The sequence below is a fragment of the Lucilia sericata genome, unplaced genomic scaffold (genome assembly GCF_015586225.1).
Source record: "Lucilia sericata isolate MDLA Ls3-8-SP2 unplaced genomic scaffold, ASM1558622v1 Contig001691F_arrow, whole genome shotgun sequence".
In the NCBI taxonomy this organism is placed as follows: domain Eukaryota; kingdom Metazoa; phylum Arthropoda; class Insecta; order Diptera; family Calliphoridae; genus Lucilia; species Lucilia sericata.
The window spans coordinates 102,501-115,560 of NW_023995601.1; the positions used below are offsets into that span (position 1 = coordinate 102,501).

General features: G+C 35.0%; 1 protein-coding gene across 1 annotated transcript; it reads left to right on the forward strand.

Moving 5' to 3' along the window:
• The first annotated feature begins 3,813 nt into the window (after positions 1–3,813).
• LOC119612435 (protein pygopus-like) lies at positions 3,814–7,983 on the forward strand. Its single transcript, XM_037968242.1, is given in 7 exon segments — positions 3,814–4,197; positions 4,199–4,950; positions 4,952–5,648; positions 5,650–5,955; positions 5,958–6,191; positions 6,194–6,447; positions 7,814–7,983. Coding segments are annotated over 7 exon segments (2,673 nt in total). The 5' UTR covers positions 3,814–3,888; the 3' UTR covers positions 7,935–7,983.
• The last annotated feature ends 5,077 nt before the right edge of the window (positions 7,984–13,060 follow it).

Sequence of the window (13,060 nt, forward strand, 5' to 3'; positions counted from 1 at the left end):
GTTCGTTCTTCGTTCGTTTCGTTCGTTCGTTCTTCTTCGTTCGTTCTTCGTTCGTTCGTTCGTTCGTTCGTTCGTTTCTTTCGTTCGTTGTTCGTTCGTTCGTTTCGTTCGTTCGTTCGTTCGTTCGTTCGTTCGTTTTTCGTTCGTTCGTTCGTTTTCGTTCGTTCGTTCGTTCGTTCGTTTCGTTCTTTTTCGTTTCGTTTTCGTTCGTTCGTTCGTTCGTTCGTTCGTTCGTTCGTTCGTTCTTCGTTCGTTCGTTCGTTCGTTCGTTCGTTCGTTCGTTCGTTCGTTCGTTCGTTCGTTCGTTGTTCGTTCGTTCGTTCGTTCGTTCGTTCGTTCGTTTCGTTCGTTCTTCGTTCGTTCGTTCGTTCGTCGTTCGTTCGTTCGTTCGTTCGTTTTCGTTCGTTCGTTCGTTCGTTCGTTCGTTCGTTCGTTCTTCGTTCGTTCGTTCGTTTCGTTCGTTCGTTCGTTCGTTCGTTTCGTTCGTTTCGTTCGTTCGTTCGTTCGTTCGTTCGTTCGTTCGTTCGTTCGTTCGTTCGTTCGTTCGTTCGTTCGTTCGTTCTTCGTTCGTTCGTTTCGTTCGTTCGTTTTCGTTCTTTGTTCGTTCGTTCGTTCGTTCGTTTCGTTCGTTCGTTCGTTTGTTCGTTCCGTTCCTTCTGGCTTCCCCTTTTCCCTCGTCCTCCGCCCGTTCTTTCTGAATTTGTTAGAACACTATTGCTATTTTCTTGTAAATTTGTTAATTAATTTATTGATTTAATTATTATAAATGACTATTACAATTACTTTGAGGTTATGTTCACATAAATATTTATCTATTATCTTTTTTCTACTGAATATTCAATATCCACTCAAACGTACAGTTTAACACAGGTAAACAAGAAAACAATTAAAATATTTTTAATGAAAACAAAAAAATCAAAATCTATATTTATAGTTTTATTACAGACTATATAAACAAAATAAAGACATGAGGGTCAGTCTACATTTCGTCCGTGGGGGCGCTCAAAAAGAAATGAAGAAAATAAAACAATATGCAGTCAGTCATTCGGACAAGAAAACAAAATGAAATGCTCAAACATTAATCCCCCATTAATAATATGTTGATTTTGACTGGCATGTTATTATAATTATTAATATTAACAAAAAAATTTGGTTAACACTTTTCAATTGATTGGTTTTTTATAAAAGACAAAACGTAATTTGTATAAAAAATATAAAAAAAAGTAAATATCTCAATTTATATGTTCATATAACACGAAATAAATCATGGTATAATAATTTGCTTTAATTTTAGCTTTATAAACTGTTTAAATAATTATAAAAATTAAATAAACGACTATATACCAAAATCATACATTGATTTGTAACGTGTTTCTTCTCTATTGTACAATGATCTAATTAAATTCAGTTTGTTTTTTCATTGCAACTTTTTGTCTACAAAATTCAAACAATATTCATACATTTAATGGGAAATCATTTTCTTTTTTATGTTTTTATTATTTTTCTTAAAATTTGATACAGTTACATGAATTTGATATTGTACACAATAGTTGGGTATTCACCATAAATAGATTTCGTAAGGACATTGACATTTACATATTCAAATATGGTAACCGTTGTTTTTGTTTTTCGTTTATTTTGTAAATGTCAAGTTAGTGGTCGCTTGTCATGACAATTGTTTATGTTGCGATTAAAAATAAAAAACTCTTTGGAAAACAAAACATTTACTGGTAAAATGATCTTGTTAAATATTAAATTGAAAAAGATATGTATGTTAGTATTAATGTTTGTAACTAGGAAACTGGAATTGATTTTATTTGGTATGAAGATTTAAACCGCTATATTGATACTGTTTTATTTGATACACTAGTCAAAAGTATGGACTACTCTATAGACTGGTCTTATTAGTAATCTATTAACAAATCAATTGAATAGTTTACGTACAAATATATTCAATAGTATTTTTGTATTATCCAATCTATAGAGTAATTGTATTGAGAAGTAAATGGACTAGTCTATTAAAATATTTTATACTAATGTCCATACATTACTCTATTGTCTAATCTATGGACTAGTTTACTTTTGAATACTATATTGACTTGTCTATGGATTTGTTTACTGATTGATTAATGGTTATTATTGTCTAATCTATATAGTAGTCTATTGAAATGTTCAGGGCCTAGCCCATGTGAAAAAGTACGGAATATGTACATCAATTCTAAACTTCCATCTCTGAAACGTAACATTCACTTACAGATTTTTTCACAACCATTAAAAATGAAAATGAGAAAAACAACAGCATACTTTTAGGAAGAATATGTTGATATAACAAATTCAAGGTGATTTTATATTTTAACAATGATATTTTTTATCAAAACTTGTAATTTTTTCAATTGCTCTCTTTGCTACATAACTTTATCTCTCAAACACATAAAATATTCATCATTTTCAAAAATTATCTATTTCAAATTCAATACCTTTTAATCGATAACACCCCAGTTATATTATCGTTCATTTATCATAACTAATATCACTACTGCCGTGCTTAAACATAGTTGTAGAAAAAGTATCAGACAATTTCTACTACTTTATGCCAAACAATACAACACTGTAAAAGTATTTCAGGAATTTTTTCTTGCTTGTCAGTCAACGAAAATACAACCCTGTAATGGCGTGTGTTTGTGTACAAGAATTATCAAAAGTAAAAAAAGAAGAAAATTGACAAAATTTTAATTATTTTTCGTGAAAATTCAAACAATTTTCCGATAAACTCAAACAAAATATAAATAATACACGCTCAAATTGCAAATAAACACACACTTCATAAAGAAATGCTTAGAAAACTTGTAGAAATGCGGTATGATAAACTTTTCAAAGTGTAGTAAAAATTTTTTTGCAACGAAACTGACGACACAGGAACGACGGCTTATTTGATCAAGAAAAAAATTGCAGTACCATAAATTGGTTAAAAATTCACAATATCCATGCTTTCATTAATTTACTAACATATTCATATTCAGTCATTTTAACAAAATATCTGTAAGAAACAAACAAATATTGCAAAAAAAGTAAAGGAATAAATTCATCGAGAAAAAATATTCATCGTCAAAGAAAGTGAGCGGTGGTGCAAAAAAGAACAAAAAAAAACTTGTGAACAAGAAGCAGCACAAGCAGCAGCATACATTAGTGGCGAAAAAATAAAAGAAAAAGAATAAAAGCATTTACCAATAATACAAAAAATATAAAGAAAAACTAATAAAAAGAAAATAGAGTTCTTGTTGTTTGTGCAATTGATGCAATAAACCAGCATAGAACTCTCCATAAAATATATATTTTTTGGAAATAAAGAAGAAAACCATAAAATACTTAAATCTTGTTAAAAGAGCAAAAGGGAAGAAGAAGAAAAGGTGCTCAAGCACCATTATTTGGTGCTTAGCTACCCCCCAAAAGGTGCTTCTGCAGAAAATGTTAAACTCTTTGCCAAAAGCCACAACGATGGCTTCATAATCGAATCAATTCACTATTAGCAGCAATATAAGAATTCTATACTAATACCGTAAGTACCTAGTTTCTGTAGAATTGGAAATTTAAAGAAAAATTTTATATAAATGTTCTTGTTCATTCCAGATTAAAATCTTAAATTGGACAATGAATTCATTGAAAACTTTATAGTGTACTAATATCCAGAAAACAACGATAATCAATTAAACTTTTTTAAACAAAAGAGTAAAACAAAACATTTGGGTCAGCTGCACTCTGGTCAGGAAACAGTGAATACCACACCACATTTTTATCGCCTGCCCTTGATAGCAGGCCTTTATAAATATTGTTTCTTCCCGGCCACGTTAAATAAAAGCTGCCACCATTCGGAAGAAAAATACAAACAACATGACCCACAATATCGGTATGGCGCATATCGTTTGGCCGGGTCCAGCGGGAGGTATAATGCCACCCGATTTTAAACCACCACCTCCATCATCGGATATAATCTCGGCGCCGAGTAATCCGAAAAAACGGCGAAAGACATCGAATGCCAACTCAGCAGCTGCAGTGGCGGCGGCCGCAGCAGCTGCAGCCGCTGCTGCCAACTCTATGCAGCAATCACAAGCACCTCCCACACCACAGGATCTGCTGCCTCCACCACCAATGGGGGGCTATGGCGATACGATAGTGGCTTCTAATCCGTTTGACGACACACCCGCCCAGCATGTCTAGTTCGATGTCCGCAATGAGTCACATGGGAGGCCCTCCAGGACACTTTGGTCCCGGTCCGGGCCCTCATATGGGCATGGGTGGTCCTCACGGTCCCCCTCCGCACATGCATCCCCATATGCACCCTCATCATCCAGGCGGTCCACCACATCCACATCATCCCATGGGCGGACCTCCGATGCGCGGTATGAGTCCGATGGGTATGGGCAGCCCCATGGGTGGTCCAGGTCCCGGCCATCCTATGGGACCAGGAGTTGGTCTGCCTCCACATATGAATCACGGTCGACCAGGCGGTCCACCGATGGGTAGTCCTATGGGTGGAATGGCTTCGATGGGTGGCATGAGTCCCATGGGAGGTATGGGTGGTCCCAGCATATCACCGCACCACATGGGCATGGGTGGACTCTCACCTATGGGAGGGCCAGGATCGAATGGTCCTCGTGGCATGGGTTCGCCAATGCCAGGAGGCCCAGGTGGACCTGGTCCTGGCCAGGGCTCACCTATGAATTCACTGCCAATGGGTTCACCAATGAGCGGCGCTATCGGCAGTCCTCTGGGACCGCCAACGTCTCAACAAGGTCCTCATCCGCAAAATCAGTCTCAACATCCTCCGCCTCACATGAATAACGGCCAAATGGGCCCACCTCCCATGCACAGTCCACTTGGAAATGGACCGTCGCAGCAGAACCATATGTCTGGAGGTCCAGGACCTGGCCCTGGACCCGGTGGACAGCTACAGGCCCCCAGGCATGGGTCCAAATCAAGGTGGTATCTCTCCTGCTCACAGTATGGCCTCAAACACAAGTGGCAATAGCAATAACCCCAACAACAGCAACAATAACAACAATCAAAATCCAATGCTTTCCCCTGCGGCACGACATGGTATACCACAATCACCGTCATCCAGTATGAATGGACCCCTGCCGACTTCATCTTCCTGTACGTCCTCCTCATCAAGCTCAGCGACAACGACGTCCACTGCGTCAACGTCAGTGCCTACAACTTCGCCAGCGCCAGGCAACGGACCTATGGCGATGTCTCCACATCATCAAATGAGTGGGAGTGGGCCTGGACCTAGTCCTGGCCCCGTTGGCATGAACAATATGAGCGGTCATGGACCCAGTCCCCTGGCCTCTCCAGCTTTACCTGGTCATCCGAATTCGAACAGCAGCAACAACAACAGTAATACAGGTGGTAATAATCCCATGAATAATATGGGTGGTGCTAGTCCTCATAGTAATAACGGGCCTATGGGAGGACCCGCAATGGGTGGACCCAACAACAGCAACAACAATAATGGTCTAAATATGGGCGGTGGTGGAAGTGGTGGACCGATGCAACAACAAATGAATCCTAATGTTCCTATGCAGCAACCGCAACAGTCACCGCACGCAAACATGCCCATGGGCAGTGGCGGCTCCGGCGGCAATGGTCCTAAACTCAATGGGTATGGGTGGCCCCAATCAGATGTTACCTCCCCAGCAGCCATCGCCACACCTGGGTGGACCGCAACACTCACAACTCATGAATCATCACGGCGGTCCGGGAGGTATGCCTTCACCTCACATGATGCACGGTCCTGGCGGCGGCATGGGCCCTCAAATGGGCATGGGCGGAGGACCACCAAATCACATGGGTGGACCTCATCACATGATGAGCGGCGGTCCACATCACATGGGACCTGGTCCTAATTCACATATGGGTAATATGGGTCCTGGTATGGGACCTGGGGGCATGAATGGTCCCCTCATCCTCACGGACCACATGGTCCTCATGGCGGTCCTCATGGTGGTCCTCATGGCGGCCCTCATGGTGGTCCTCATGGTGGACCACACGGCGGTCCACATGGTGGTCCTCATGGTGGTCCACATGGCAGTCCTCATGGTGGCCCACACGGCGGTCCACATGGTGGTCCTCACGGCGGTATGCCACCTCATCATCCTCATCACAATCCAATGGGTGGAGGTCCACCTCCTGGTATGTTGGCGGTCCAGGTCCCGGTGGTCCAATGGGTCCTATGGGCGGACCAATGGGTGGTCCAATGGGACCGGGTGGCCCACCCAAGCCAATGACAATGGGTGCGGGCAAAATGTATCCTCCTGGTCAACCGATGGTTTTCAATCCACAAAATCCCAACGCACCTCCAATATATCCATGCGGCATGTGCCACAAAGAAGTCAATGATAACGACGAAGCTGTATTTTGGCGAATCTGGTTGTAATTCTTTTTTCATAGGTAAGTTTTTCGATTTATTAGCAAAAATACTCAATCACTCAATCCTCTATAAATCGCAAAACACACACACTCCCATCCAGCATTTAAATTATTGAAAAAAAAAATTAACTCTAAAATTATATACTAAGTAACAACTAAGACGCATTTATTACTAAATAAACTCTCATATGTCTCATACAATTTGGCAATAAAACATAAATTTTGCAAAAACCTCTAACTATTGGCAAACTTTTCTTTTATTGCATTACTGTATGTATGTATTTTACATCTTCAAAATGTATGTAGATTTTTAAATTGTTTAAAGTTGATGGTGTAGTTTTGACATGTTTCTAATTGGATTTAATGTTTTATTAAAGCGCTAGAATCAATGAATAGAAATGAACGATAACATTATTTACTAACAAATCATTAAAATTTTATTACAAAAAAGACGATTTTTAACCTGCTATTGTGTCCACATATAGACGTTCCAAACATCACCATAGTAGAGTGGATTACCACATTTTAACAAAGGCTCAGGGTCTGAAACTGTCTTCAGAATTTAGCCATTGCATCAGTTTTTTAAGTTATAGTGTCATAAAGTTTAAAAATATCACGCTTTTTAACATATATGAGACATTATAAAAATGTTCAATAGGTAGGCTTTAAAATAATGAATTTACCTCTGTAATATCTTCTTCCTTTATTGAGATACATATATTAGCCTAAAGTTCGGATCAACCTTGACTTGACTGGATGCTGGCAACATGCATATCAAAAGAGAGCTATTTAGGAGACTTTAAGAGATAGTATTTGGAAAAAATGTTCTAAATATATTCAACAACTAGCTGAACACGGTCCGCGTTATCCTTTTTTATGTTATTAATTCTCTCGATGTAAAGATCTTAGTTAAGTTTTCGGTTTAGCGGTTTAGGGTGTAATAGACGGAAGATTAAACTCAGGCGCCATTTATAGGACAAATTTAAAACATTATAGGAAAACTCACGAATCTTAGAACATGTATTTGAAATTTTGTTTTATCAGGTGACGAAGTTCTTGAATTTATCGTTTACGAAGAAACATTACTCTTTTATTATTTCAAAAAGGGAGCTTTTGGGGATTTTACACATATCTAAAACAATTATGTACAGAAATTGGAACCTTCAAAGAAATTGTAACCTGAAAAGGATATATAAGATAATACTCTGTCTTTTCGATAATTTCTTTTTTTTTTCGAGATCCATTTGTAATTTGCAGAATAAATCTCCAGTAATACTAGTTGGTAATATACATAAATTCTCGTAATTTTAATATCTCCAGCGAAAATTCCGCCAAATGTCCTCCAACTAAACTAATAACAAGAAAACTTTAATTTTCTATTTTCCAGAACTTGTGTTGGTTTAACGGAGGCCGCTTTTAAAATGCTAACAAAAGAAGTTTATGCTGAATGGTGCTGTGACAAGTGTTTATCCACCAAACATATACCAATGGTCAAATTTAAATGTTAAAAAAACAAATGGTCACACACACACACAGTTGACAATGCAACGAACTTTACTAATGCAATGTTTTGGTTGTTTAGAACAAGACAATGAGTGATAATTAACGAAAACAAAAAAAAAACTTTTTTTGAACATAAAATTTAAATTAAAAGAAAAATTTAAGTGTAAACAACTCTCCTCCCTGTCGCAGTACATAAGCAACTAAAAGGACTGCCTCTTCTGATTGTATAAAATTAACAAAAATAAAACAAATATATTTAAACAAATGAAAATTAAAAACAAAAACAAACTGTATTAAAAATACTTAGTTTATAACAACAACGATTGAAAACAACAACAACAACCAACAGCACCACCAATTAAAAAGCACAGATACAAACGAAAAATGTTGAAAATATGAGAAAAAAACAGCATTAAAACAACAAAAACAACAACATCATCAAAGTCATTCTTCAATAATTATAAACTTTTTAGGAAAATGCAAATAAGAATGGTTAATAATAATAATAATAATTGAACATTTGATTAGACGAAGATGAAGAAAATTGTATAGTAATTTTTGACATTAAATGAAGAAAAGAAAAACAGAAAATATTAATAATTAAAAATTAAAAAGTTAAGCAATTGAAAGTAAATAAAAATAAAACTTAAAACAATTTGTAAAATGTTTAAGAATTAATTAAAAACAAAAACAACAACAATATTAAGTACTCATTAACAAAACAAAACATATTATTTTCTTTTTTTTAAGTCTTAAACATTCAACCATTTCATCATCACATCAACACAAACAATCACTTGCTAACATTATCACTCTCACTCTCTCTCTCTCTCTCTATTATTCACTCTGTCGCCATAAATGTATAGAAAACAAAAAATAGTTGAAACAAAATTTAAAACAAACTGTAGCTATAAACGAAATTTTAAGCAAACTTTTGCTATTTTTTTTTTTAAAAATGCTCATTTCTTATGAAAGTGTTTTGAAAACATTTAATTTTTTTAATTTTTAACATAATTAGTGTTTAATTTTTAAAGTTTTTGCTGTAAATTCGTTAAAACAAAATTTATAATTTATATACAAAAAAATAAGGTTGTTTATATTTTCTTATCTTTTGTAATCTAATTTTTCTACATCTTAAGCATTTCTTAGCCAGGTTTTGAATTAAATAAAACTTTTTTTTTAATAGCCAACTTTTATTAACATATACTCTAAAACACACTTTCCTCTAAGCAAAAAAACATGTCTTTAAAGTAAAAAATATTAAAAAAAAAAAACAAAACACAAAATTTGTAAAAAACTTATTTTAATGTAAATTTTTTTTCGTTTGTTTAGTCTTCATATTAAGTTTACTTTAATCGTTATTTTTTTAATATAATTTTCAAAATTTTGTACAAAAACTCTAGTGCAGTCATGGGAATTAAAATAGTAAATTTCTCCAAAAATAGTACTTTTTAATGTGTATTAAAAGTACTGAATTACATGTCAAAGTCTTTAGAGTAGTCTTTTGACTAGTATATGGACTAGCTTATTGACAGGTCTATGGACTAGTCTGTGTACAAGTCTATTGACTGGACTGTGGACAAGTATATGAACTAGTCTATGGACAGTTTTCTTTACTTGCCAGTGGACTAGTTTGTTGATTAGTCTATATATTAGTCTATGGATTAGTCTGTTGACTAGTTTAGGACTAGCCTATAGACTTGCATGTGAACTAGACTGTTGGCAAGTCTATAGACTGGACTATTGACTACTTTATTTACTTGTCTGTGGACTACTTTGTTGATTAGTCTGTTGACTAGTTTATGGACTAGTCTCTTGACTAGTCTATGGATTGGCCTATTGATTAGCCTATTGGCTAGACTGTAGACTAGTCAAGTCTATTGACTAGCCTGTGCACTAGTCTTTTGATTAATCTTTTGACTAGCCTGTGCACTAGTCTTTTGATTAATCTTTTGACTAGCCTGTGCACTAGTCTTTTGACTAATCTATTGACTAGTTTATTGTCTAGTCTGTCGATTAGAGTATTGACTTGTCTATTTACTAGTCTATTGTTTAATGGACTATTGTGTTGACTAGTCTACGGACCCGACTGTTGACTAGTATGTGGACAGGTCTATGGACAATACTTTTGGCTAGTCTGAGGACAAGTGTATGAACTAGTCTATTGACAGCTTTCTTTACTTGTCTATGGACTAGTCTGTTGACTTGCCTATTGACTAGTCTAATGGCTAGCCTGTAGACTAGTCTATTAGCTAGACAGGTCAATTAACTAGTCTTTTGACTAAACTATGGACTAGTCTATAGACTAGCCTATTGAACAGTTTATTGGGAAGTCGATTTACTAGTTTAATGTCTATTGAGTCAGTTGGTAAGTCAATGGACTAGTGTGTTGACTAGTCTATGGACCAGCCTATTGACTAGTATATAGAATAGTCGATTGACTAATCCATGCACTAAACTATTGACTAGTCTATGTACTAGTCTGTTGACAATCTTATTATGAACAAAAGTTTGGAAAATTTACTAAAAACGTACAATAGTACAGAATTTTTCATAAGTGCTCTAGTGACCACTTATACCCACAAATACACCACACTCTCTCTCCCTACTCCTCTCTCTCTCTCTATAAAATAAATGACACAGTTTAATCTTAAACAGAAAAAACATGGAATACTTAAAACAATTAATAATAATAATAGCATTGTGTATTAAAATAAATAATTAAAAATTTAAAGAAGAAAAACAAAAAAAAACCTATAAATATTTTTTAAACAAAACACAACTTAACATTGAATTTATATTTAGAACAACAATTAAGTAAATAATAATAATATAATTATAATAAAATATACATAAATGTACTTTAATTAAACTTAAAACAACAACAACAAAAAAACAAACCTAAAAAAATACAACTTAAACTCTATATTTGTAATTAGAAAACAAATGCAAAAAACATAAACAAAAAACAAAAAACAATTGTATCTAAAACTAAAGGAGAGAGTTCTTTATTTTTAAAAACAACAAAAACAAAACTAAATAAAAAAACATAAAATAATATTTTGTTTTAAATTAAATTGTTTTAATTTTAATTTGTGTGTAGTTTGCTTCTTGTTTACGGTACTAAAAACTAACAACATCCTGTTCGAGTGTAATTTGTTTCTATGAATTTTATTTTCTTAAGCTTAATGTCATTATTTTTTAATTAATTTGTTTTAAGTTTATATTATTATTATTTTTTTATTAATTTTATCATAATTTTTTTATATATATAAACAAATCGTTTTTAATGTTATATATCATATAAATACATACATACAAAATGCAAATAAAAACAAATGAAAATAAATATATTAAAAAAAATACAAAAAATAAATAATTAAATTTACTGTTTATGCCGTAATATTATTGATCAATTAATATAAAGCAAAAGAAAAACAAAATACTAATAACAAAAAATTATTATATATAATACTTATACAGTAATTATATAAAAAATTTAATAATATTAATTATATTATTACTATAAATAAATAAAATAATAATGATTATGAAGATAATAAAATCTATATATATAATATTAAATCATAATAATTATAAAACTATAAGTTATTTATAATTAAATAAAAAAAAAATTACAAAAAAAATTAAACTGCAACTGTTTTTATTTGTAAATAGTATGGAGACCACTAATTTTCAATTAACTCCAGAAAGTCTTAAAAACAATGTCATAACAGTTTCAACTGCTGGACAGATGCTTTTATATAGATACGTCTTAGCTGCTAAAACTTTTTAACACCTGTATCACCTTCCCGCAACAATTGGACCTCTGTTCCGGAATGACCCGAATCATACTCGGCCAAAGATTGTCAACTAAGCGACAGCTGTACAAACTGAAAGTTTTTTTTTCAGGTGAGCAGAATATATTGGTTTTAATCCAGGTCCCAGTATCTGATTTTGTTTATTCTGTTACGACAGGTATAACATCACCTCAGTCCAATGCACCGTTTGTAATAACTGGTGTAGCCTGAAATAGCACTCAGGTTGCACTAGCCACCGCGAATGGTACCCCAGTTTTGTATGAAAATGTCTCAGAACCCCAGCACTAGCCCCATAATATCCCACAATCTCGTGTTCAAACTCTATCCCCCGTACAAAATATTGTCCAAAATTCAGCACCGCAAGCAGTCCTGTTCTGTACAATGGATATGTTCTGTTTGCCAGAAGGAATATAACATCAATTCAAAGCAATAACTATAAAAACTAATGCCACTTGAAAACATGCACAGATTTGCGGTCGCTCAAAGACTAAATGCCTGTTGTATAAATAGTCCCCCCAGTGATAGCTGCCACCCAGACATACCATACATCTGTATGTGTGCAACATCTCTGCATCTTCCCCACTTACAGCAGCCCCTGGCAAGAACATTATTCAAATGTAGTCTCTCCGCTTCCAGTTATTACAACATCATTTGGAGAGAAAGCGAAGTGCCAATACCATCCGCTAACCACTTCCATGAAGTTATGAGCATCTCAATGAATACTGGAGTTATTAAATTAGATATCGTCAATGTGTATATCCAGGCCATGAACGGTATTGTGGCTAGTGATACCAATGCTAATCATAGGAGTAATTACTCACAGGCAACAAACGATCCACGCGGTATTTCAATATCAGACCTGATAGACGAAGCGGACTGCACTGTAATCAATGAAGACTACTCTACGAGAATAACTGCTAGATGTTCCAACTCTCCAATCAATTCCATCGTCTGTATGTTGCTACTTGCAATCCGAAACAGCACTAAACACGGATCACGTCCCGTCCTGCCATACTCCTTCACCTCTCGTGAAGTTGTGAACAGTCCAAGTTGAAACTTTCAAAAGCTCTGGGTTCGAATGGCATATCTATGGTAATGCTAAAGGAATTCGGTGTAGTAGGTCTGAATAATTCCACTGATCTTCAGGAAGTCACGATTCACCAATTAGTGATTCCTATTATCTGGAAAGTGGCTCAGAATATCCCCATTCTAAAATTAGACAAATCCTTTAGTAACTAACTCTGTAAAAGCATTTCAAGCTCGCCGCACACCAGCATGGATTCTGAGAAACGCACAGCTTTTCCAGAACG